This window comes from Arachis ipaensis, chromosome B2 (genome assembly GCF_059453495.1).
Source record: "Arachis ipaensis isolate K30076 ecotype BB chromosome B2, ASM5945349v1, whole genome shotgun sequence".
In the NCBI taxonomy this organism is placed as follows: Eukaryota; Viridiplantae; Streptophyta; class Magnoliopsida; order Fabales; family Fabaceae; genus Arachis; species Arachis ipaensis.
The window spans coordinates 124,748,436-124,775,576 of record NC_142437.1 but is presented as its reverse complement, the minus strand read 5'-3'; the positions used below and the strand labels follow the sequence as shown (position 1 = coordinate 124,775,576).

Genomic DNA, 27,141 nt, shown 5'->3' with positions numbered 1-27,141 from the left:
TTAATTAAAACCTTATGAAGATACCATCAAGTGATGTTGCATTGGAAGCATTGAGTGTTATTTTTTCCTTGTTTATTTGTGTTTTCTTTTCTTTTCTTTTCAAGTTTGAAACTCTAATATTAATAAAGTATTTGGTACTCAGTTGTATGTAGGGGTGTTCAAATCCAAACTTATCCAAATTAAACTACTCATTTAATTCAATTCAAATCGAAAATTGATTAAAACCGTACTAATTCGGATTTGATTGGATTCTATTTTTTACAAACCGCTGGATCGGATCGAATTTCGGATTTACTTTTCATAACCAATCCAATCCAATCCAAACCGCACAATGTGCTATAATATTATTATTTTATTATTATATTTACAATTATACCTATAACATGTTCCATTTTTTATAGATTTTTATATTATTCATGTATTATTATTATTTAATAAATATTTTATGTTCAAAATATTATTTATTTATTTATTTTAACTAACTTATAATTTTATTTCTATCATTATGTTATTGTTGACTTTTTAAGATATTATTGAGACTTGTTATGTCATTGTTAATTATTTAAAATTTGATGTTGAGACTTGTTATATGTATTTAATTTTTTTAATTTATAAACCGCAAATCCAATCCAATCCAAACTGTTTTGAAATTGGATCGGATCGGATCGGATCGGATCGGATTTTTTTTAAAGCATCCAATCTAAACCACACCGCAAGTAAAATTAGTGTTCGAATCGGATGAGTTTTTGACTCAAATTGATTCGAACCGGACCGCGAACACCCTAGTTGTATGTACCTTTCTAAACAAGGTTGAAATCTTATTGGAAATAGAGAGGAATGTATATGTATATTGTGGTTGTGTTTCTCATGAAGATTGCATTATCCTATCCTATATATATATGGAGTAGTATTATAGATTTTTTTTTCTCCTAAAAATTCTTTAATCTTGAGTTCGAGTGAAAAAAAAAAGTTTTAAGTTTTTATATTCATTACCTTAATTTTTACTAGGTCTTCATAGGACACACAAATTTTTTAGAAAAAAAAAACAAAGGACACAAATTTTCTGTGTAAATTTTAATAAATATGTGTAAATTGTTTAGTACCAATATTTTTATAACAATAAAAACACCTAATTGAATGAATATTTTTTTAAAATATTTAAAATTTTTATCATTTATGTCAAATCCGTCAACAATATATATTTATGATTGTGAGACATTGACGCAAGATACACAAATGATTCGTTGAAGGCACATGTAGCCGTCATTAATGTCACAAGTATCTACATTATTGATAATGACGTATTAATAATGTATAGGAAGATTGAAGAATTAGTCATAATGTCTTATCATCTCATGTATGTAATGAAACTTCCAGAGAATTGATCAATTTGCCTATTATATAGTCCACCTTTTAAAATTGTTTTTTTGTGACTTTATTTGTTTAATTTTAATTTCTAGAATAAATTTTGATTTTTTTTGTTATTTCAGTTCGTATTTGGCGTCATATGGATTATACGTTATTTATAATTATATTAACAATGAGAAAATATCTTGATTCATAAGCTGGTTTTCATCGTCAATATAATTGTTCGGAAGCTTACTAGGAAGGAGAGTTACAACAACTAAAGTCATCTATTTAATCTATATATATCTCCTATGCATATATATGAATGAACACTACTTACTCTTTTCCAACAAACACTCCTTTCAAGTTTCAAGGAAGATGACTTAGCTTCTAAATTCCAACAATAATATTATGGTGGTTAAATACCCTACTTGATGATGAACAAAGAATATATATATAGTCACTGACTTTGGTTCAAATATATAGACAACATTATCGAGAACTCATTTTTTTGCAGGAAAATTCATCTTCTATCACAGAGAGTTTTTCGGCAACCGAAAAGTTTGGTTATATAAATTTTTTATATTTAAAAATTGAGTTTCGTTACTTATTTAATATTGATTTCACGGCAGGACTATATTAAAATTAAATAAAACTTTTTTAAATTTAAATGACACCTTAAAGGCTTAAACTTTAGAGAGACAAAAACAAAACTAAATCTAAACATAAGAAACCAATTTAATACTTTACTCTTATTTTTTGTCTCAAGTTTTTTTTTAGTTATATTTTATGATTTTATGGCTACCCATTGATACTATAAATTATATGGATTTTCATTTCCTGAAAATAATATTTTATCTCTTCTCTCTCACACTTGAAAAAAATTAAAAAAAGAAATTTCGACTTAAAAATATCAGAGAACCCTTTTAATAAAAAGTTAGTATTAACTATGATAACATAATTTACTTCATTTAATAACTATTAAACATATCATAAGAGATAATTTATTTTTCATTTAAAAAAATTTAGATAAAATTCACCCACACATACAAATATTCACATAATAAATATTGTTATAAACTTATAATATTTCACTACTTCATGATGTTATCCAGCTATATATCATCATAATTTTTATAGAAATTAAAGATATTTTTGTTATATAGTAGAAATGTAGTTTTGATGAAAATTTTAGTGTGTTTAACTACTTTTTAAATGTAAAGAAGGACTTTTAATATATTATATTAATAAGAAAGAAATTTAATTAATTTCTCTTAGTATAATATTGTACCTGTGTTCATATTCTCAAAGTCAAATAAAGAGTTGGTAGCTTTTACTTTTTTGACGTGAAAGTAAATATTGATAAAAATAACTTCAATTTTACATGCAAACGAAAACAAGGGGTTGATTCTCTGGACAATAGCTTAATTTAATAAGCACTTTCATATATAATTTTTTACAATTTTGTATAGTTCACTATTTTGATAAGTATATAGTTGGTGTAATCATGTGACACTTTTCATCTTTTATAAAGCTTTTAGAAAAGGAAAAAGGAAGGTAAAGTCTGTGTGACATGTTATCTCCTAAAAAACAGACACCTATAAAGTCAACTTAATTTGAAATTCCATACTTTCGTGTAAATGATATTTGTCATCATCTAATAAAATTAATAATATTTTTGCGTATTAGGCATGAAATTTCTAGGCATTTTTACATGTTCTTAAAAATACTCGGTAATTTTGCTTTTGATAAGCAACTTCTTCAATTTTATCTTTAATATTCTTTTTCCGACCAAATATTTTACTAACAATAATAATAATAATATTATTATATTATTAATAGTACAATAATGTTATCTGCTTCATGAAGAAGATACATATCAATAATTTAAGATCTAGATAAGTTCAAAAGTCACAAACAAATCAGGAAACAATGCCAACTACTACTGTACTACATAAAGAAATATAATAATAAAATAAATATTATGGTGATAATTAGGTGGTAGTAACTAGTGATTTATAAAAGAAAAGTATAAATAGACAATGAAAATATTAAATAGAGAAGTGCTAGGGAAATAATGAAAATTTTGAACAACATGAACAACGTAACTACCAATTAAATGAAAATACACTACACTCTAATTTAATGTTACTAATTAAATTTACTCTTTTTAACCTTATTAATTCACATTGTTTACACATTGTTTAAAAATCTTGTTAGTTACCTATACTTTTTTCACTAAATAATGTAAACAATAAATATATCAGATGTTCAATTCAATATATAGATAATTATGTTTAATATTTTTAATTGAATGATTATTTTTTTTATTCGATTTACTCATGTATAGTTAATAATAACTGGATGTTTAATTCATTAGGTATGTAAATGATTATCCTAATATTAAAATTTATGAGATAATTTAAAAGTGAAGTATTTTTTTATTTCATTAGATCAATTCTAAAATTTATTATTCACATTATTTACAAAAAATCATTATCTACCTAACAAAACCGAGTTATAAATAATAGTAGGCACTGCACATCACATGAGAATTGAGAAAGAGAAATGTACATTTGCTCGTTTGTCACGCAACCTGTGACCAAATCAACGCGGATTCCACTATGAGACAACCAATTTATATGTCAAATAAGTAATAAATTCACTTTTTGTATTAAGATTTAAGTTTTATTTTATATATAATAATTTATTGATTTGTATCAAATTTTTTAAATGGGATTTAGATTAGCGATAAACTAATTTTTAATTTGTTGGGTTAAGAATTACGGTAAAAGAGCTATAAAATAATGGTTAATATGGCACCATATGGTGACTTAACACTTATGAAAAACGCTAATTAAGGAGTCGATCCATTTTACTTATAAACGTCTTCATCTCATACATTGTTATGATTTGAGTTTGACTCTCATTTGTTATAATCTATAAAACGCTCCATGAATCACGTATACCCTATTCTTGAAGAATTTAATTTGATATATATGCATAATAATATTACCATGGCGTTTCAATATTTCATGATTTTAATTACAAATGAAAAATTGTTATTAGAGGGGGTATAAAGAAAAAGGACACCATAATTGAATTAGATATATACATGTGAAAACACTAATTAATACGAGTGATATCACATATTTGAATTATTCAAATTTCAAAGTCAATGTCAATCCTTGGTGTGAGACATGACTAAGCCCAACAATATAGTTTATATTTAAATACCATGCCATACCATAGCATACGCCAAAAACCCAACCTAGTCACACCTAACACTTTTGCCTTTGGCCATGGCCTTGCACTTTGTGTTGGTTCCACTCTTTGCACAAGGCCACATGATTCCCATGATTGACATAGCAAAGATCTTGGCAAAGCAAAAAGGTGTGATTGTAACCTTGGTTACCACACCAATGAATGCCTCAAGATTTGAGGACACAATTTTTAGAGCAAGATTTGAACAAGGCCTCCAAATCTATCTCTTGATAATCCCATTCCCATGCCAACAAGTTGGTCTACCATTTGCCTGTGAGAATCTAGATACCTTGCCATCAAGAAACCTTCTTAGGAGATTCTACAATGCACTTGACATGCTTCAAGAACCTTTGGAACACTACCTTCGAACTCATGATCATGCACCAAGTTGCATTATCTCCGATAAGTGCCTATCTTGGACTTCCATCACCGCCGCAAGGTTCAAGATTCCAAGGCTTGTGTTCCATGGCATGTCATGTTTCTCATTGCTAAGCTCCTACAATATCAAGCTCCACAACTCACATGCTTTAGTCTCTAGTGACTTGGAGCGATTTGTGATACCGGGGCTTCCTCATATTCATCAGAAGATTGAGATATCAAGAGCACAGCTTCCAGGAGCTTTTGTTGCGCTTCCGGATTTGGATGATTATAGGGACAAAATGCGCGAGGCGGAGATGTCTTCCGATGGTATTGTGATGAATAGTTTTGAGGAATTGGAAAAGGGTTGTATTGAGGAGTACCAAAGAGTGATGAACAAGAGGGTTTGGTGCATGGGACCAGTTTCCTTGATCAACAAGGCAAGTTTGGACATGTTTGAGAGAGGGAACAAACCTTCCATTGAAGAAAGCCAATGCTTGGAATGGCTAACATTGATGGAGCCAAGGTCAGTCATCTATGTATGCCTTGGTAGCTTGTGTAGGCTTGTAACATCACAATTGATAGAAATAGGGTTAGGTTTAGAAGCATCAAATAGGCCATTCATTTGGGTGGTAAAAAATGCTGATGAAAGTTCATCATTAGAGCTAGAAAAATGGTTAGAGGATGAGGGTTTTGAAAGAAGGGTCAAAGGGAGAGGACTTTTGATTAAGGGTTGGGCACCACAAATTATGATACTATCACACCCTTCAATTGGAGGCTTCTTAACTCATTGTGGTTGGAATTCAACAATTGAAGGTGTTTCGTTTGGGATACCATTGATAACTTGGCCTTTATTTGCTGAACAATTCTTGAATGAGAAGTTTGTTGTGGAAATTTTGAAGGTTGGAGTTAGAATAGGAGTTGAGGTTCCTGTAAGGTTTGGTGATGAAAAGAAATGTGGGATTTTGGTGAAGAAAAATAGGGTTATGGAAGCTATAGAGATGTGTATGGAGGGTGGTGAAGAAGGGAGAAAGAGAAGAGATAGGGCAATACAACTTGGAAAGATTGCAAGAAAGTCTTTAGAAGAAGGTGGTTCATCTGGCTTGAGCATTTCATGCTTAATTCAAGATATTAAGGACCATCAATCATCAAAAGGGGAGGCATAAGTTAAAAACTTCAAGTTTGTATATATTTGAATCTACCGGTGATGATGATGTTGATGTAGAGAGGGGTACTAAAAACAGAATTGTAAGCATCAACGACACATCGTTTTGCACCTTAGAAAAACAGCACCTGGTTGACGGCAGCAGCAAGCGCATGCAACAAAAAAAACGCACAAGCTCTTCATGTTGTGCCGCTTGAATTTCATTCCCAGTGGCAATTCCAGTTCTGATTCTGATCAGTTGAAACTCACGTGCCATCTCTTCAATTTTTCATCTTCCCCTGTACACCTTTTTTCAATTTCCTCGATTTTGTTGTTGTGGGAACTTAAAATTTGGGGGGGTAAAAACACTGAAATTTATTCCTCTTAACGTGGGTTTGATGCTTTGGCAATTTTTGTTTATTCATGCTTTTTAATGATGCATTAGAATGCTATACTAACTAAAAAGCTTATCTAAAAATCCAAGACATGCTGTACTATTCTGCATAGCATCAGGAACTTGGTAAAAGCACTATTCTCAAGACTAATAGAGTAGCTTAGCTAAAACGGTAAAACACGATAACGACAATATAAATGTTAAAACAAATGTTCAAAAATGGCTTAAAATACATGTACAGAACCAGCAGAATGAGTAATAGTAAACACAAAAGTTAGGGGGTTTCCCCTTCTTTCATGAATGACTTTTGTTGTATTGAGACCTTTCAGGATCGGGTATTGACGATCCGACACGATGGAACCGGTTTTTCGAGCATAATTGTCCCTTTGAATGCCATCATCTGACTGAAGTTCTTTCTATAATTGCTAAGCTGCATCATAATTCATAAGGGTAAAGCTGAAATCATGTTTTTCCATTTAAGTTAAATTATTAGCCACAAAACCAAGTGGCAAGGTATTGATCTAGCTCATAAATTATACAATGAAATATGTGTGTGTATGTATATATATACCTGCTCAGGTTTCATCAGGCTAAACCCAAATTTATCGGTCCATATAGATATTGCTTCCTCAGCAGCTGGTAGAACAAAGTTCTTCACATTCAAGAAAGCCAGCAGCCTCTCAATGCAAGAGAACAGCGTTTGGAAATAACCCTATTTAGGACAAACCAATGTTATCATATCACAACCACCACCAGTTTTTTCTAGTTAATCCCACTACTCAAATCAGCATAATAGCAATAAGACTATCATTGCTGAACACATTCAAAACGAGCTTCCATTTTGTGAAACCATTCAAGTTACCTTTCCACGGTTCTTATAACACGTTGCAACTAAAGGGAGCTCTGCAACATCTCTCCCAAAAACTCGAAGCATAGCCGCAGATACCACACATGAACTTCAAGGACATTAGAGAAATGTAAACAGTACCGTTGAGCAAGCGTGAAATAATAAACAGAGAAAACCAGTTCTTACTTGACCATTAATAATGCACAATAAAATCCTCCAAAATCCTGAGTCTGTACACTCCTTCTGTAAGAAAAAGAGAGGAGGAGAGAGGGGGGGGGGGATGTTAGATGAGACAGAGAACAAAGAAGTTGAAGAGAAAAATGGAAAGCAGAACAAATGTTCTTTCTATAAGGAATTCCTTACCCATAAACCATGGCAGGAATAAGGTCACTCCCACTAACTGGATCAATAATAGCATCAAAACATTCCTGAAACATGCAAGTGATCTCTAAGTACCGCAGTCCAATAATTTGTATTAAACTATTATTGATCTTATGCAATTGGCAAATTCAAAGGGCAAAGTGGGGAGAGAAGAACCAAATCACAAGTGTTTTAAAATTCATTACACAAAAACACACGCAAGTAACATGTTACACATGCAAAAATACACACACAAACAGAATATATAAAAGTCGGTAAACAAACATGCAGAATGGCATATACTGATATACATTTGAAGCCAACAAGCAAAAAGGCCATTTACAACTGTCAGAAGCTTATCCACTCATGTCAGAAATGTTGGCACCAAACAAATTACATAAAATCCTAAATGTTACCAATATATATGTCAATGCTGAAGATAAATATATTTTGAAACTACCCTAAAATTTAATTTATCTAAAGACGCCTTCAATTATCAGAAAGGCATAGTATGAACAAGTGTTAAAAAAAAAAAAAACACACACACACACAAAAAAGAAGCAGCTTGCCATTTGTTGGAAAAACAAAATATGATCATCACTTTCATGCACTCAAGGTAAATAAGAAAGAAGATGGAAACAAGTCAGACGGACAACGACTTACTTGAAACATTGACACAGCCTGCAAAAGGAATGGCCTAGTTTCAGAGCTAGCAATTTTTCCATTAAGAAGTCTCCATCTTACATCAATCTCATTAGGTAGTCCTAAAAGTATTTCCTCTTGCTTCACCTTTATTACATCCAAGAGAGATTCCGGAAGTCTCTCAGGCCCCCTAACCAGGATGTTCTCCAAAATAGAATGTATCCTTGTGCAATCATCGCAGCAAATCCAAATCCCTTCTGGCAACTCCTGCCATTTGCGACATAAATGTTATTTCCGAAGAACAAGAGTGAGGTTAAATTTGCAAATAAATATAATGCAAAATATTGAATACCTTTAAAAATGCCATCTTATGATCCCTCAAACAACCAACATGGTATTCCTTTTCACACTACAACAAACAAGAAAATTAAGCAGAACCAAATCAATCCCTAGAGTTAGATATTTGCATCAATCATGACCCAAAGTTAATAAATCATTGAGCCCTCTTCAAACAAGGGAACATGCTTGTACATGCTACGGGGGCCTTCAATGCAATATCAAAAATACAAAACAAAAAAGACAAAACCACATACCTGATCACAGAATATTATTGTGCGTGGACCAAATCCTGATCTGCTGAAGTCAGAACCTCTACAAACACAAAAGTTCCCCTTTATAATATACAACTTGGGTGAATAGTTTTTGATTAATTAACTTGAATAGAGAAGTAACAAACATGACAACAATGCTGATGTCAAGAAATTTGTTGTAAGAAGTGAAGCCCACATGGGCTTCGGCTTCATAGTTCTAAACTTCTAATCAATAAGATGTAGAATATTACCCGCACAAAACACATCCACCCATCTCAGCATCGCTATCTTTTACTATGCGAATGCATCTGGCAATCTGTTCAATGGAACCAACTCCTTCAACCCTTTCTGCTGCCACAGCATGGACATTGTCCGCAACAAAACTTTCTCTTTGGAACATGTTTTGGCAAATTTGACAATACCAATTACCACGAGGAATACTTGATACTGACGCACATTCTGTACATTACCAATGCAACATTGTAGTTCAGTTCGAAGATAATTATCTTCTAATTTATTAAACAAAGCAAATATTCTTCTCAACAGCCTCTTCCAATTTAGTAAATGAACAGACAATTATAGTAAAAAGAAGTGAGGAAAAAAATTTTTGTTTGTTTATGACACTGCTGCAATTTCATCATATGCTAAGAACTTCAGATAAGGCATCAAGATAATAAAATGTAGTAGTATAGAACAAGGCAATTAATAAGGCAATTGGCAAAGGAGAGAAAATACATTAAAAAAAGAAGAAAAACAATAAATAAGCAAGCATTTCATTTGTTTCTTTTTCATAAATTTTGCATCTGACCTTTGTGAAACGACCTTGGGCATCCATCACAGAGCAGCAGGTTCCCCCCATCCCAACAGACAACGCATAGATCATCATTATACTTTGCAGTGTATTTGCGTTCTTTTAGTATAAACATTGCTAACTCATGGAGAGACATCCCATCTGAAGTGTAGATGTATGCATAACTGCCAAAAATATTCCACCCACATAGAAAACCATAGGTACAACTGTACAAGAAGGCAAGCAATTCAAATAGCTTCTGAATATTACTCACGGTTTCCTTCGAGAAGCCCAACCTGCATGTACCTCAAATTGTGAAGGGCTGACCTGCACAACATTTTAAAATTGGACCTATTATTCTTGCAACTTAGTGATTCCTCAGCATTGAGCAGTAAGCAGTGCCCACATACAAGAAAAAGATAAGCAGCAATACCAGCGTGTTACAGCATCCACACACAATTCCAGAGCCCCTTTTGATACCTACAAGCAATTTCTATTGACAAGAACATAACAGTTAAGATGGGATTAGACATAAATAACTTGGACATGAAACTCACATAAAAACAACCTGTCCACGTGCATAATAAGCTACTTTGGCTCCATCAGGCAATCCATTTTCTTCAAAAATTAATTTATGCAGTCGCTGATACCTTGAGAAGAATATATTGAATAAACATAGAATTACTATCATCACCAAAATATATAAAAGAAATAAAAAAGGAAAAAGAAAACACTACAGCCATATATAACGGACAAAAATCTAGGGATGACAAGGAGCTAACTTTTTGGCGATCTTCCACTGGCTCTTATTTTCTGAAGATAAACACGTCGAAGTTGAAGTAACTGGAAACATCGAAGTTGAAGTAACTGGAGCAGTGTTTAATTTTACTGTCAGTTTATATGACCTGGTAATAACAAATTATTACAATAAAGAGGGGGAATGAGACTTTATTGTAAACAATTGAACTTACAAGAATGTCAACAAGATCAATGATTTTAAGAATAAATCCAGATATACAAACTTTGTTTTCCTCTTCCACAAACTCTTGTGGAATAGAATAGGATCTGAAGCACCCTTGGAAAAAGCTGAGCTGGCATCCCGTTTTGATGACCTTAATGATGCAATTAAAATAATGTAAGCCAAAAGAAAACACAAACCGTAACAAGAAAGCAAAAATACAACCTAAAAATTAGACAGGAGAAAGTTATTTTTGTGAAACCCATCATGCTTAATGACCACAGATTTTGGTTAAGGCAAAATTGTTGTGCAGAAACTTTACAAAATTTGCATCATATTTAAGATAAAAGAAATATTATGAATACCAACTTTTCTCTTTTCTTCCAGCGTCTCTTAGTTTGTGAGGAATTACAGAGTTCAGAAGTGCTTGATGGACTGGGAAACAATACTGGTTTAGGAGACCTGAAATGTTGTGTAATAGTAATACAACGATGAAAGAAAAAATAGAGTAAGAAGTGGAAAAAGGAACCAGAAACATTTCATTTCACCTTGAATGTGGTGTGAACATTTAGGACTGTGTCATTATCACACTTATCAACATAGATTGTGGCAGTGTTTGCAAGCAAATAACTATAGAACATCGATTTCATTTTGAATACCTGACTCTTTTGTCAACTCTCTTAATAGAATTTTTTTCAGATTTCCTTTCCTCCACACAAGATTGGCATAATAGCCCCACTCTTTCCACACTTGAAGAAGGAAAACACCCTATAATAACAACAACAATGATAAAATAATATACCATCAAGAATAAATAGAACATAACTCGATAATGTTATCAGTAAATTTTACCCAAACAATTAAACAGGCCACCTTTTCGGCTCAAACAGGCCAAAATTGTTGTTCTTTTCTTCCAAGCCTAAAATCATAAACCCTATTACATCTTAAATATAATAAGCAAACTGCACTCCAAATTTTTTAAATTCTAATACATTACATAACGGACAAAAATTTAAACCAAAATAATATTAAACCCTATAATAATTAGGGCAAACTTAAAGAGTTCAATTACAAAACATAATAAACCAAATTTTCTCGTACTTGGTGTAAGAAGCATAATCCTTTTAGAGGAGTACCTTTCTTACAGAAGAGACATTGGCTTCTATGAGGTATTGTAGTTTGTGTGTCTCTTTTTTGTTTGTTTGTCCTGGTTTGTCCTAGTCTTTTGCGGCAAACATTTTTTTGTTTTCGAATAAGCAGCAAGGATATTTTTCCTCCACACCTTAAATATCATCCTCTTCTAGTTAATAATATTTCTTGTTTTATAAGGACGGAGGGGGGGAAAAGGGTGTAACCAAGTTGAACAATTTAAACAGTGCTAATCAGGCCAATATTTCTAGAGAACATATAAGTTAATTTTAGGGGGTAAATGGGTTGGTCCTATAGATTTGCTCATCTTAAGAGCCTATGATCAGTGAGGCAAACCTTAACAATAAAAATAATAATAAACGGTTAACAGCAAAGCAAAGCACTAACCTCTGCAACTTTTGCAGGTAAAGTAATTTTCTCCAGGTGGGGAACAAAGAAAATTTTGAACTGCCACCTCCAAAGCATGCAGGGGAACTGCTCTGCATGCTCTCAAAAGGTCAAGCAAGCTCTTCCCATTCTCAAGGCAAATATATTGTGCTGCTCTCTTGTATGTATTGCAAGCATGAATCTCGAATTGGGATGGAGGAATAATCTACACAGACAAAAGAAACAAGTAAACACAAATGAAAGGAAAGTCTCAACACTAAGAAACCATTGATTACCCATTATTCAAAATCAACTGATAACTCACCCTGCGGCCATTGCAAATACAGCATGAGCACAATATTCCCCCATCTTGAATCACACCCCGTAATCCGGAAGTTGAATCCTGTAATCATCAATTGAACCATATAAAACTCAGGGTGCAACTACGAGAGCTACACATCAAATAACCCACTAGATTAGGCGCCAGCAGCAAGGAGGAAAATGAGCCAAGCCTGTTTTTAAACTCGTAATGGGTAACATTTTAATGTCGAAATTTAACAGCGTTTACAATATTACATACGCATGTGTTAATATATTAGTCACCTTTTAAGTAATCTTGATCACCAAGTATAATAATATATTTTTGGAAAAAAAAAAAAAAAAGAGCTTAAATAAGATTCTTCGGGTTTCGGTTAAAGAGAGTTTCTTAAACAACTACGTATAAAACAAAAATTAATTACATGAAAAAATAATAGCGGTGGGTGAAAGATTAAACCTATCATTGAATATGAGATCGATATCAAAGCATAATTAACCATGAATCCATGATTCAACAATAGTGTCATTTAAGTAGGTTCATAATTTAGAAGTCTCGGAATGAGGTGGTCAAAAGAGTATGTAATAATGTCATCTGTTCTTTGTAACCCACTTCCCTCAATGGAACAAGATATTTTTTTGTTGTTAAATGGAATTGAAATAAAAAAAGTTCAAAGTTTTTTTCTCTATATAATACTCAAACCAAAATAACCAGAAAAATATTTTTTTGATATTAATAATGGGTATCAACGAAGCACATATAAAGTAGCAGGTTTTCAAATAAAAGGACGAAAGGCCGAAAGGGTCGTGTCATGTCAGACTATTATTTTCATATAAAAAGTACAGAAAAGATATCAGTTCTCAATATATTAATGTCTAATAAAAAAAAATAATAATAATAACCTAGAAAAAATACCCTTTTCTTTAGACCTATAAAAAATAAAAAATAAAAAACGAACATGCGAAATTCATGTAACAGTCGGTTACTTCCAAACAAAAGAAAGAAAAAGCATGCCTTAGGAGGCATGTACCGAAATCTATATCTATCTGTTACACATTTATGATTTTCTTTTCCTAAAATATCTATACCACGAGTATTCTAATTTTAGCTGGGTCAACTCAAACAAACTCTCCCACGTTCATTCCTCCGTTTACAAACCTTGAACTCCAATCCGAGACATATCAACTAAACAAGTTGAGAAAAGAAAATGAGTGACTCATTTGCATGCATGCTTCTCACACTTGGTGAAAATAGATGCACACAGCTTCCTCTCTATGAAAAGGGAGAGACCATTCTTGAACTCAAACTCATAATTCATGCTTAATCTCAAACTACTCTTACTATTATATTATTTCTTGGCAGATAAATTTCGCAAAAGATTCATCCCACGTAAATCCGTTGACGTAACTTCCCCCCAGTCTCAGTATCACTATTATTTTAATCTCGTCAATCCCTATTTTTATTAATTATTTTTACATTAAACAATAAACACAAAAAATAATTACAATTGATAATTATAGAATTTCTAAGGAGTAAATAATTATAATTCAAATCAAACTACCAACTCTCTTTATATAGAGAATACATAATATAACAAACTTCATATGAAATTTAATAATTAAAAACTGCCCGATAATTTCACCTATTTGACTAAACTATTACGATTTTGATCATTCAACTTCATACAATATAAAGAGAGTTTATTTTGTACTCTATTATCGTTTAATTAAGCACTCTTAGAGAATTTTGAAATGGTAATAAGAGAGTGATCAACCAATTTAATTGCATGTCAATATAAAAAATCATTAACGCATAATCAAAATATTAATCTCTATAGAATTGAGAATGAAAAATGAAGGCTAACCTTCTTGCAACCCATGTAAAAAACGGGAACTCCATCGAGCAAACCAGTGTCGAAGAGCTCTTTAACGGTGACGGGCCTTCTGTTAACGACAACAACCTTCTCCGATGACTTCGTCTTGAAAACCACCGCTTTCTCTTCTTCTCCAACTTCACACTCATCCACCACCGTTTTCCACGTTGGCTTCCTATTCCTCTTCAACCTTCCCAAAACGACGTCGTTCTGAATCACCACCACCTCACTACTTTCCTCCTCCACCTTTACAATTCCATTTCTGCCCTCGGAACTTACCTTCTTCTCTTGCTCTTCGTCTTCTTCATGGAGATTCTTCGTCTTCCTTCGCGAGTACACAATGTAACCGTTCACAACCTCACCTCTATCGTTGTTGTTGTTGCTGTTAGTGTTCTTCTTTGGAAGCATGACCTCGCTGCTGCAGAAGCTGCTATTGCTGCAGCTGTTGTTGTTGCTGAGTTCGGAATCGCGGCATGTTAGAGTTGTGGTTGTGGATTCGAACTCTGGTTTGGGAGATGGAGATTCCTCCATGGATCCGCAAAATCGAATCGATTGAAGTGAATCAGAAGATGAAGGAGGAAGGAATTGGGAAGTAAAGTAGTGACATGCGGTGGGAATTGGAGTTTTAGGGTTTCAGGGAATCTCGATTTGGGGGTGAAGAACGAGTTAATTGACTCAGTGAGTCAGAGAAGTAAGTGAAAGCGAGCAGTGAGAAGCAGAGACGAAGAAAAGAAGATGGATCTACTTTCGGAGATGAGAATGCGGCTTTAAAAATTAAATATTAAATAATTTAAATCTATTTTGAAGTACGTTTTCACATAAATACATAATAACTATTTTACCGGTATATAATAATATAAAGAGTTAATTATCATATTAAATATATATTAAAATATTGTCAATGAGTTATAATTCAATGATATAGTCTCCTATTTTTAGTAAAATATATATATATATATATATATATATTAAAATATTTAAAATAATAATTAATGTAGTAGTTAATTTTTTATATATATAAAATATTTTAATCATATTATATGTATAAAAAAATTTAATTATTAGCATCAGTTATTTATAAATAATACATATTAATAGTAAAAATAATATATATTAAAATATGTAAAATAATGTATATATTTATTTATAAATACATAATAAATAATTTTTAATATATAGATATAATATTTTTGAAACAAATTTTATTATTTATAATTATTTATACAATAGATAGACAAAAAAACAATTATTTTCTTTGATTGAGTTAATATATAAAATTAAAATATGATATTTAAGTAGACATGTGTATAAATATTTTATTTACATCAATTCAATAATAGTATAGATACAACATACATATCAAAATTGGATTCAGATAATTTGTACAAAAAAATCATTCTTTAATAAAAGTATTGATAATATGTTAATAAGAAATTATTATTTTCATAAATATTATTTATTGCAATTATTAAATTAACCGTTTCTATAATTTATTACCTTTTGTAATTTTTAAAATATATGAATTGGTTATTTAAAAGTTTCTTAATATGTGAATAAATAATTTTATTTACTTTTACTTATTATTAGGGCTTAATTGAATGAGATTTTACGAAAAGATTTTTTAAGTGATTTAAAAAAAATTAAAAAATAAAAGTAATTTTTATGAGTTTAATTTTGATATATTAATAGTGTAAAATATTTTTACATAATCATGTAACATTCGTTCTTTAAGATGACTATTTAGGCGATCAATATGAAACATGATTATTTTCACTTATGTAACATTATATAATTGGATGTACGCGTAAAACTATTTTACGCTCACAGTACATCAAAATTAAATTCATCTTATATTTAGAATATAAAATATCTTTTTATCTAACAATTATATTTAAGTATAACAATATAAAAATACTTTTATTTGCTTATTATGTTAAAAACATCATTTTTAAGTAAAAAAAGAAAAAAACTTTTAAAAAAGATTCAATTATAATTTCTAATTATTTTTATTTTTTTGTATTTTTATTTTTACTACAAAATTTTTTTCAAACACACTAAAAAATAAAAAATAATTTTTTTTTAAAAAAAAAATTCTTTTTCTAACAACAAAATAGTACTCGAACAAATACTTGATATAAAATACACATTCAACTATTAAACCTCACTTTTGTTTTATTTGGTGCAATGCATATATAACATTAAAACGCTATAAATCCACAAAAAAATAAAAAATATCTTTGAGTCCTTCACCAAAAAATAAAAAATAAAAAATCTTTGAGTCTATAAATCCACAAAGTTGAAATTAATTTCATCAATTTTATTTGAAAATCATTAATAACTAAATAAAAAATAAAACTTAAATTTGAGGTCATACACATATTAATATGAAATATGAATAATTTCCTCAAACATTTTAAAATGACTCATCTTCGATGAATAACTTAATCAAATTTAAGTTTTAATAGAAATATTCTAAAAATATTGGTTAAGATATTTAATATAAAAATTTGTTATTTAAAAATAACAAAATTTAAAGTTTTCAATATTTTATAATACATTTATTTAAAAAATTAATTATTTTATCGTAGGTAATATCAACAAGTAACATAAGCAATAATTTTTTTTAATTTTCTTTTTTTGGTGTAGAAGTTTTTTGAAAATTAATACTAGGGGTGATCTCAATCTATGGTACATTGGTACTAGATCCAAATTAAAGTCGCGAGTAGTTGGATCAATAGGAAGAAATTTTTTGAAACCAACTGTTAAAATCCAAGTAGATTTGACTTAGATCATTATAATATAAAATATATTAACTAAACTAATGACAATAATAATTGTAGTATAATAATCTTTTCAATCTCAAGAAATCCTCAACATTTGGATTACGTCTTTACATTTTTCATTTTCATTATTGATAACTTTTTAAGTAAATTGCAAAGTAATCCTTGAAATTAACCACTTGTATTAAAAAATTTCATAAAATTCATAACCTTCCATATTAAATTAGACGAAACGACATTGTTTTAATTTTGGTTCTAAATGTTTGAAGTTTGAAAAAGCAACGTTATTTTAGTCTTAATGAACTACAAAACGTCTTAACTCACACATAAAAATGTATGATTGTTAAGGTTAAACGACATTATTTTACGATGTTATTTCATATAGTTTAAAAGGTAAGTGTCAGATTACTCACGGTATAAGAATTAACTTGAAGAAAAGAGTATAAAAAAATTAAGGTAAATTATACGGTAAAAATATAAGTTTACAGATTTTTCTTTTTATGGGATAAAAGAGAGATTAAAAAAAGTAGGATCTACACTTTGAATTGCTATAAAATAATAAAAAATAATTATAAAAAAAATTATTTTCTCTTTCTATATCACTTTAATCTGTATAGTAGTGTCCCAAAAACTAATATAGTATAATTCTTTTAATCTTGTGACTATTTATGGTATAATTGGAATTTAGAAGTCTTTTTTAGTACAAACGCTAATATCGAAAACTACTTTGAAGCTTAACTCTTTTGATTATAAGTGTAATTTTATTGATTTTAGAATATAAGAATAAGATAAGATGTAATTTTATTTCCCTTCTTGAAGGAATCAGTCAATCAGTAGAGACCAAAGGTTGTTAATGGAAGAATTTAAAAAAAAAACGAAAGAAAATGGGAGAAATTAAAATAGGGAGATGAGAAACGATCGAGTTTAATTTGGTAATGAAGCTAAGTCAGTGAATTTCAAAATGCCTGAATGCAATAATAGCCACACCAATTAGTCAATTACTACTATTACTCCATAGGGAATAGAGATGATTTAGTATATATTACCTTTTTCTTAGTGACATTTACATTTAAGTGGGAAAATATTTCTTGAAAAATGATTGGAGTTTTAATAAATATTTTTTTTAATTTTAAATAAAGAAATTTTGAATTTTTTATTTTTGATATTTTTAAAAATTAGAAATCCTAATTATTATTCACATTTCTTATATTCCTTTCCTCTTGTAATATTTTCTTAAAAGCAATATATAAATAGTTTAATAACAAGTCATTGAAATTATTATATTACGATTTTAAAAACTTAGTTATATAAACTTATAATACATTGGCCCCCTCCTATATGAATTTACTACCCCCATAATGAATATTGGCATTAATCATGCAAATAACTATAAAATTCACAGCAAAATCCTATCAAATTCAGCCAAATAGATGAAAATCAACATTAATAAAAGGGTAAGTAATGATCACCAATGTCTCAATGCATAACAATTAACAAATATGTAATCAACAAAAAAAGTTATCGCATAGGACAATAATATCAAGTTGGTCCAATCAGGCCATAAAAGACATACTGAAAGCATAATCAATAGTTCTGATTCTATTATATGGACATTGCAATGGATTTGTATGTACACCACCCCAATAGTTGTTACTTATATATATATATATCAACAAAATGTTATTGATAACTAGATTCGATGTTTGCATTCTCTTGCACATTATAAAACCTGGTGTTTGAATGTTACCAACTATGTAAACACAAGCATGTTAGATTGGTGGGACAAAATGCAAAATAGAGGTGAAGACAACTAGAGATGGTTCCAAAGGATCTGCTGCTGCAAAAGAACATGTCCTGCAAATAAAAGAGCAAACAAAAGGGCTAAGGTGAAGTCAATGCAATGAAATAAATATTTAGCTCATTCACCAGATAAATGGATTCAAGAGGAATCACTAATGGATAGATAAATTCTATCATATAGTTCACAGATTATAAGACTGCTTATTACACTGGTGAACCACTTTTTTTGCTTCATTATTTCAAAACTACAAAAGAAAGAGTTTAGAAATCAGAGGTACAAGTTTAGAAATGCAAACTAGAAACAAAGTTCTAGGTGGGAGCTATTTGATGCCTTCTACAATTAGAGAATACAGGAAATGCAGAGCAGTGAACTCAATTTTAAAGGGAACAATGGTAATCAATATAATGTTCCTAATACTTACAATCATGCAAAATAAGCAGCTAATGTTTATTCTCAATTAAGCAGATGGGCATGTACAATTAAGCCAGTAATGTTTTTCACTATTAGCTTTGGCCATGCCATGCACATTGAATGGCTACGACGAAAGATGACTTTCCATCACTCATATTAAAGACTTTACAAACAAATAAATTAATTAATAATGAAGCTAGATGTGGGTGATGCAGGTGCTTTGCTTAGGGATACAGGAAAGTTGGTTTAGAAGCACTTGTAATTCAGGGAACCATTACACAATAAAGATTTAATATCTAGCATTAGGTGAAGTTTTTTGATAAGATATCAATGCTTTTATATATGACCAATGTTAAGGCCTAATTCATTTCAACAAGCACATGATGAAATGTTCCTCTTAGTGTTTCACAGTTTCACCTAAGTTTAATCAGTTAATTGTGGAACGTGATAAATTATTATCGCCATAATGGGGACTAGTGTTTTATCTCTAAAATAGAGATAGCTATATCTGATCTGAAACTCTCTTGCTCAACTCTATCATATCATATAGTAGATGGCAGCGACTGACATCAATTATTATAAATTATTCAATTAAACCTATTAATCATGCAACATGAGAAAAGAAGGGAATTATAGATAAGCTTAGCTTGTGGGAAGAGAGGTCTATTCATCATGTCAACTAATTAAGAGTGATTTTATACAACAACAAACAGTATGTTCTATCTTTTAGCCAAGCTACAGACAAAACCAATTCTTTCTTCAAAAAAATTCAGGTTCAAACAATTAAGAGTGAGCCTTAAAAGAAATAACCTTAAGAACTGCAGATATACAATTTAGAGGACAACTGCAAAGAAACATACCTCCCTAAGACATCTGCATGCTCAAAAAATTCATCTGCATCAGTATTTACTATTCAGTACCGCATCATATTTCTCCACTTGTCCTTCAGATCAATCTGACAAAACCATTGGAGTTGTACTAAATGCTTACATCAAGAAAGAAACAAGGCAAAGCACTTTGGGGAATATATTACATACTGCTTTTCTATCTTCAAATATGTTCCTGTAAAGACTCAGAATTGCTTTCCAGTTTCCTGAGCCAAACCTGTACAAGAAAATATGGTCAATAATGGAAACACAAAACCATTAACTAAATTGAATAGTTTTCAATTTCAAGTAAAACTAACAACCAAGACAGTTCACCCTGAAACCTTTTTATTTGACTAGTTTAAAAATAGCACATACTTTTCCACACCAATTCTTAGTGCATCCTCTTCCATTGGAGACCATCTTCTTTTCTTCCTTCTTAGTTGCACTCCAGTGGGATTACCTTTTGAATTATCCCTCTGCAATGATAAAAAAATAACTAATATACCAATGCAAAGATACAAAGAAGTACAAAGTGAATGCATAGACCAAGCAGGTATAATAATAATAATAATAATAATAATAATAATAATAATAATAATAATAATAATACTAATACCACCCTCAAGATCTATGCTCCCAGATTAAAATAGTTGATAAAAACATTATTACCTTATACCTACGAGGAGTACTGTTCTGCTCCATCAAATTGGGGCTTTCATGAGCAGTGCTGTTCTGCTCCATCAAATTGGGGATTTCATGAGCAGTGCTGTTTTGCTCCATCAAATTGGGGATTTCATGAGCAGTGCTGTTTTGCTCCATCAAATTGGGGCTTTCATGAGCAGTGCTGTTCTCCTCCATTAAATTGGAACATTGAACTTGAACTCTACTATGATGAACAGAAGACTTCTTCTCATGATCGGCATCGTTAGGTTGAAAAAGAACAATAGCCCTGGAAGTATTTAAGTTGGGCATATCTACATCCCCACTCATGTTTTCCATGAGTCCTTCTTGATTTTTACCTTTCTGTGCAAGTTTCAATCCAACAGCATCAGATACATTCAATGCCTCAGGAAGAGATTCCTCAGCTACTTTAACTTCAGCACTAAACTTGGTACCATTTTTGCTCCCTGAATGTTCTGTTCCCAATTCCTCAGCAATAGATTTATTAACTCCTCTATGGCATCTAAGAAATGCAGGGAGCTTGCGTTGAAGTTGAGGATCACCTTTCTGGCTTGCTAATGAGGACATAGTATAATACACGTGTAAATAACAAAGAATAGGAGTAGGATAGCAACTCATTAGCAGAATTATAAATTGTATCAGTTGTCACTTGTTTTCAATAATGAGCAAACCCATCATTTGCTAAAAGAAAATTCAAACTTAAACTGACCATGCTTGAAAAGAGTCCTCTGGTATGTGGAAAGCAAGAGCAAAAGGTAAAAGCATAAACCAAGTAAAGGAAGCATTTTTTCCCATTCACATTTCACATTTAGTAACTTAGTACTTCAGCCAATAAGCAAAAGTGGAAATAGCATGTGGCTAAATTATTATTTCTAGAGTACTAATTAACCATGCATAACCTTAGTTAAACAAGCAATGAAAAAACAAATAACATATACTTTTTAGAAACTCTTGTTATTAGAGACTCAAAACTCGATAGGGTTAACACTATCCAGCACCAAAATTTGAACTTGAAACACCAAAACATCTAACACTATTGTGCATTGTACACTAATAACCAAAAGACAGAAAATTTGTAAGCAACACATGCAAGACAAAAAAGGAAAGACCATTAACATCAAAATCCACCAAATAGAACATACCTTTTTCCCCCTTTGCAGGCTCCTGGGTTCCATCAACAGAACCTTCAGCTCTCTCTTCCAACTGTTCCTTCCCCTCATGTCCACCATTCAACCCCACACCCTCCATCAACAAAACCCTACTTGCCGATTCTTTCTTCATGCCCTTAAATGTCATTTCCGCTAACGTGTCAAGAAAACAAGGCCCCATTGTTTCCCAAACTTTCTGCAGATAAACCCTAACCGCGGAAAACGCATCGTATCGCGTATTCAACTTCGCCAACCTCTGATAAATCTCGGTGTCAACAACTGCAGCCTCGATGTTCTCCATCCACTGTGCAAGCTCGTAAGAGAACAGCTTGCTCCGGCTATGTTCCAATTTCAGCACGCGCCCAAACCAGATACGCGCCATGGCGGCTAAGTACTCCTTGCTGGGAACGCCGTCGGAGGTGGCGGAGAGGTACTTGACTGTGCATTCGACGGCGATGGCGCAGTAGGCTGTGCGCATGAAATCGAGGAGCGGAACGGCGTCGTTTCCGTCAATGGCTTCGATTTCCTCGAGTACCTCAAGAGCCTCTTCGGTGATTGAGGCATTGGTGATTTCGGATTGGAGGATGCGGAGGAGGAGGGTTTTCTTAAGTTTGTTATCGGGTTTGGAGAGGTTAAGGGACTTAAGGAAGTCGGCGACGACGGAGTTGGGGGCGGAACTCCGGAGTTGGAATTCCGCAAGCCACCGCGAAATGTCGGGGTCCATTTGGATTTGTAATACCAAAAAAGTTTTGATCTTTGTTTAAGTAAATTTGGGGAAGAACGAGTAAATTTGAGGAAGAACAAGACAATTACGGCTTGGTTTTTACTCGCTAGTAGTAACCCCAGCTTGTTAAGTACGTCAGTGAAAAAAAAAAGGATAAGCTTTTCCCAAAAATGCTAATTGTCATTTTTTATTTTTTATTCACTAATTTAGGATAATATTTAGGTAAAAATTTATGTGCGGTCAACTTGAGTAAAATTGATAATTGAAAATGTTAAATTATTTAAATAATTTGACTAAATTTTTATTTAACAGCTTTCAGTTATCAACTTTACCTAAAGGTGAAGTTAACTACACCTAAATTTCTCTCTAATATTTAACTAACTTGGCTTAATTCAATAGTTAATTCACCCGTTAAACGGTTCGAATCTTATACCGTGTATTTAGTAAATTATTGACTATCGACATATCGTTAAATAGAATTTAAATTGACCTAGTGAGTATCATGAAAAATAAAAAAAAAAAGAGTAAAGTATCATTTTTGTCCTTAACGTTTGGGGTAAGTCCTATTTGTGTTCCTAACGTTTAAATCGTCCTATTTGTATCCTTAACGTTTATAAAAGTGATTCAATGTTATCATGCTATCAATTATACTAACAAATCAGATTATATTCTCACTTGAATGTATTTATTCTCAATTAGGTCTCACTTGGATATGGTCGATTTTAATATTATACCCACTATTTGTGTTTAAATTCAATTATGTCCTTAGAAAAGTGAATTATGTAAATATTGTAGGAATTAGTTTCAACATTTGAAGAGTTATTTTTCGGAGTAGATCATCGATTCTATCCCAGACATTTGTATTCTAACTTCAAGAATATATTTTTAAAACTCAAACTAAAGCGCTCATGATGTGTAATTGACGGCAAGATAACATTGAATCACTTTTACAAACGTTAGGAATACAAATAGGACGATTTAAACGTTAGGCACACAAATAGGATTTACCCCAAACGTTGGGACAAAAACGATACTTTACTCTAAAAAAATAATATAAAATATTTTATAAAATCATCCAATTATATCTATTGTTTATAGTTATGCATACAATTAATAAAAAATAATTATTTTTACTACCGTGATAATTATTTAATTATTTAGATACTTGTAAAACTATTTTATACTAATAATATATAAAAATTAAAATTAAATAATAATAATAAAATATAGAAAAATATTGTGGTTAAAAAAAATTATCTACTAAACTCTTTTTAATTCTCATTGTATTTAGATATAAATTTATCCATATTTATTTGTAATTATAAATTTTAGTATTTTATTAAAAATAACAAATATCCATTAAAAATTAAAGTATGGAAATGCATAGTTTATTTCATATTGTCTACATAATATAAAAATACATAAGATAAAGAAAAATGTTACATAACTAGGAAATTTTATTTTCTCAGTTAACAATTAGTTAATAATATTTTAAAGTGTAAACTAAAAATATATTATTAAATTATTAAATTAAAAAATTTAAATTAATAAATAATATTATTGATAAAAAATAATAAATTCTATTGATTTTTTAAAATTTCTTTTAAAAAAATACTGGTAATATATTCATGCAGTTGCCATACAGCTATTGATTTTTCTTTTCTTTCAATAGAATTATGCATTTGCTTATTGTAATATAGAAAATAATATGCGTGGTATTTTTATTTAAATATCGTGATTTTTGTTTAAATATATTGATTTTTATTCCTAATGAGAGGTGAGATCAATAAGATATTAAAAGTATGAAAAGTAATTTAAAATTCGAACTCATTCTTTTAATTATTTTTTTAATTGTTAAATAAATATTGAATTATTTAAATTTTTACCTCTTTAAATGTTAGGAGAATAATTAATAAGAAGAATTATTTCAAATCATTATATAATACTTCACATCAGAATTAATGAGAGACACTTTATATAAGAATGAATAAGATATTAAAAGTATATCTAATATATTAGATAAACACAGTATTATGCATTTTTAATCAAATAAAAGTAGATGCTATTAGAGTGATTATGTAATTAATAAGAACTAAACCAAACCGTAGCAGAATAAACATAATAATAAGATATTTAATCATTTCATAAAAAAAAAAAAATTGTTCCTAAAAAAGCAACACCACACTTTGGCCATATAGAAGCCTATTCATCATAGATTACATTATTATTTGCTACCTACCAATACAGTAAAACTATACTATAAAGTTGATCATAGTGATAATAATAGTAGACATAACCTGCAATTGAAATCACATACAGTCCAAATTAAGCAAGAACTACATAAAAAAATAAAAAAAATAAAAAAAAGAGAGAGAGAGAGAGAACACACAATATATATTACATAATATAGTGAATTAGTGATGGATGGATGTTGCTTTTCTCTCTGAAATCCTGAATTCACAAAAGAGAGTGAAGGGAGGTAGAGAGGGACTTGATGGAAAAATGCCAAAGGATTTGAAGTTGCCCTTTTCAGGAGAAGAAAATCATCCTTAATAAATTAAGGAGAAATTCTTTACTTATTATTCTTTTGGAATTTGGTATACTATTATACCAACTATCGTTACTATTACCACCACCATTACCATTACCACCACGACGATATCTTCTAATCTGTCAGGTCGTCTTAGCTTTTTAACTTGGCACAAGCCTACCAAAATTTCGATGTTTCGCCCTATAAATACCATGATTAAAAAAAAAACAGTATGAAAAAAAAAAGTTATCTTTAACTCTAAATCCTAAATAATACAAACTTACTTTCCATGAAGAGAAGAGCATCATGGGGTATGGAGGACTTGGATGTTACTAGCTACATGTTTTTGGTGATGGTGGTGTAAGAGGGTTTGGGATTGTAGCTATGAATTGGAAGTTATAGGACTTTGTGTATGTGCTTGTTTTTATGGTCAATAATGGCAATAAAGGAGTGAGAGGACCTTAAGTACTTATTGTGATGTTGTAGTGTGACAATTTTTGTTTTTTCAAAAAGAAAAATTTTAAAAAGGAGGTTCCTAATTTAGCATCTTCCAAAGGATATGCCTTTGTCACCTCCATTATATTGTTCCACATATGATAAACACTTTTTCCATTCTCCTCCCATAAAGTGTCTTCTTTTTGCCTATACCTTGTGCTTTATATATAGTCTTGAACAAAATAAGCCATCCATCCCAACGGGAACTTTTTTTTTTTAATATGGAGAAAGAGTTGGTGTATAGCAGAATTATGAAGGTATATGGTGTTTTATTAGGGTATGAGGATTATGCAAGACAAATCGGACCGTTCGATTGGAGGTACTGAAAATCCTGGGTTCGATTTGTGTATTGGCAGAAAATCCTGGGTCCGATTTATGTACTGACAAAAACCCTGGGTCCGATTTGTGTACTGACAGAAAATCTTGGGTCTAATTTGTGTTTCCACTCTCTCTGCAATGAAATCGGACGGTCCGATTTCTTTCTACTAAAACAAAAAATTGAACGCTGTCACAATTGTGTATATCTCCCCAATACTCCATAACTCAGCATAACTCACATATCAACCTCATATAAAAAAATTTAGCCTCCCAACGGTCTAAATGCAATTTTTTAATTTTTAAATGTTTTTCATAAAAGCTATCCATGTTTGATAATTTTGTAGTTGTGAAGAGAGCATTCCCATATTAGAGACGAAGAAAAATCCACTGTGTATATAAAAAATTAATTATTAAATTAATTATTAAATATTTATGTATAAATATATATTGTATGTTTATCTTATTTTTAATATATATTTTATATTTTTGTATGTATTTTATTTCTATATGAATAACTGATTTAATAACTAATCTTTAATATATAATAGTTTGAGAATAAACAGTGAATATGCTGCAATTGAAAAGTATTTGAGAATGTTTCTAGTGGGATATCATTATTATATAATCTTAGTCAACTTATGAGATATATATATATATACTGATGCTTTTTATTTATATTGTACACAAGATTATTGACTCATATTTATATTATGCTCGAATTTGGTGTGGCCTATTACTAAATAGTAGGATTTATATTCCATATATTTAATAATATGTAAAGACATAAACAGATTCATTCTAATATAAAATGAAGTTATCAAACACTTTTCAATTTTGTAGGCGAAATCAATACATTGGCGTTGTAAATGTATGTCACTATATTAGTGAAAATCATTATTAACAAATTAATTCTTAAATATTCACTAACTTATTTATGAATTATATGACCTTTTAAAGTATAATAATTGTGTTTAAATATTACATACA

The 27,141-nt window shown here is 30.6% G+C and overlaps 3 protein-coding genes and 1 long non-coding RNA gene across 6 annotated transcripts; 1 reads left to right on the top strand and 3 right to left on the bottom strand.

Annotated features, from left to right (window-relative positions):
* Positions 1 to 4,623: 4,623 nt before the first annotated feature.
* Positions 4,624 to 6,532, top strand: LOC107626448 (UDP-glycosyltransferase 73D1-like). The gene has a single exon (XM_016329328.3). It carries the CDS (start codon positions 4,650 to 4,652, stop codon positions 6,132 to 6,134), a length of 1,485 nt encoding a protein of 494 aa, XP_016184814.1. The 5' UTR covers positions 4,624 to 4,649; the 3' UTR covers positions 6,135 to 6,532.
* Positions 6,533 to 6,584: 52 nt separating this feature from the next.
* On the bottom strand, positions 6,585 to 15,189 carry LOC107626447 (uncharacterized). Its single transcript, XM_088504349.1, has 20 exons — positions 14,389 to 15,189; positions 12,534 to 12,611; positions 12,230 to 12,434; positions 11,353 to 11,461; positions 11,063 to 11,155; positions 10,758 to 10,847; positions 10,518 to 10,640; positions 10,304 to 10,385; positions 10,169 to 10,228; positions 10,010 to 10,062; positions 9,754 to 9,920; positions 9,197 to 9,404; positions 8,949 to 9,006; positions 8,708 to 8,764; positions 8,377 to 8,622; positions 7,717 to 7,781; positions 7,540 to 7,596; positions 7,369 to 7,462; positions 7,078 to 7,218; positions 6,585 to 6,936 (listed from the first exon to the last, which is right to left on the bottom strand). The coding sequence occupies exons 1-20, from the start codon at positions 14,926 to 14,928 to the stop codon at positions 6,832 to 6,834; spliced, it is 2,631 nt and encodes an 876-aa protein (XP_088360475.1). The 5' UTR covers positions 14,929 to 15,189; the 3' UTR covers positions 6,585 to 6,831.
* Positions 15,190 to 18,750: 3,561 nt separating this feature from the next.
* On the bottom strand, positions 18,751 to 22,951 carry LOC107626446 (uncharacterized). 2 transcript variants are annotated; one of them, XM_088504348.1, is made up of 6 exons: positions 22,082 to 22,951; positions 20,972 to 21,493; positions 20,634 to 20,734; positions 20,427 to 20,493; positions 20,250 to 20,344; positions 18,751 to 19,031 (listed from the first exon to the last, which is right to left on the bottom strand). In XM_088504348.1, exons 1-3 carry the CDS (start codon positions 22,809 to 22,811, stop codon positions 20,727 to 20,729), a joined length of 1,260 nt encoding a protein of 419 aa, XP_088360474.1. In that variant the 5' UTR covers positions 22,812 to 22,951; the 3' UTR covers positions 18,751 to 19,031; positions 20,250 to 20,344; positions 20,427 to 20,493; positions 20,634 to 20,726. The 2 variants fall into 2 exon arrangements, with proteins under 2 accessions (XP_088360474.1, XP_016184812.1); XM_016329326.3 differs by having other exon boundaries at positions 20,928 to 21,493; positions 22,082 to 22,905.
* A 1,967-nt stretch (positions 22,952 to 24,918) lies between these two features.
* Positions 24,919 to 25,811, bottom strand: LOC110268242 (uncharacterized). Of its 2 annotated transcripts, none has more exons than XR_015905331.1 (3): positions 25,626 to 25,811; positions 25,213 to 25,542; positions 24,919 to 25,108 (listed from the first exon to the last, which is right to left on the bottom strand). It is a non-coding gene; the product is annotated as an uncharacterized LOC110268242 (long non-coding RNA). The 2 variants fall into 2 exon arrangements; XR_015905330.1 differs by having other exon boundaries at positions 25,201 to 25,542; positions 25,626 to 25,810.
* Positions 25,812 to 27,141: the final 1,330 nt, after the last annotated feature.

Bases quoted from the DNA above. Each gene is read 5' to 3' on its own strand.
- LOC107626448 (XM_016329328.3), top strand. From the start codon at position 4,650: ATGGCCTTGCACTTTGTGTTGGTTCCACTCTTTGCACAAGGCCACATG.
- LOC107626447 (XM_088504349.1), bottom strand. From the start codon at position 14,928: ATGGAGGAATCTCCATCTCCCAAACCAGAGTTCGAATCCACAACCACA. The intron at 10,063-10,168 runs GTATTGCTGCTT...AATGTTGTGCAG, and splicing joins GTGGATGCTGTAACACGCTG to GTCAGCCCTTCACAATTTGA. The intron at 7,219-7,368 runs GTAACTTGAATG...TGTCCTAAATAG, and splicing joins GTTATAAGAACCGTGGAAAG to GGTTATTTCCAAACGCTGTT.
- LOC107626446 (XM_016329326.3), bottom strand. From the start codon at position 22,811: ATGGACCCCGACATTTCGCGGTGGCTTGCGGAATTCCAACTCCGGAGT. The intron at 20,494-20,633 runs GTATGTGCTATT...TTTCTTGTACAG, and splicing joins CTAAGAATTGGTGTGGAAAA to GTTTGGCTCAGGAAACTGGA. The intron at 20,345-20,426 runs GTATGTAATATA...TGGTTTTGTCAG, and splicing joins TATTTGAAGATAGAAAAGCA to ATTGATCTGAAGGACAAGTG.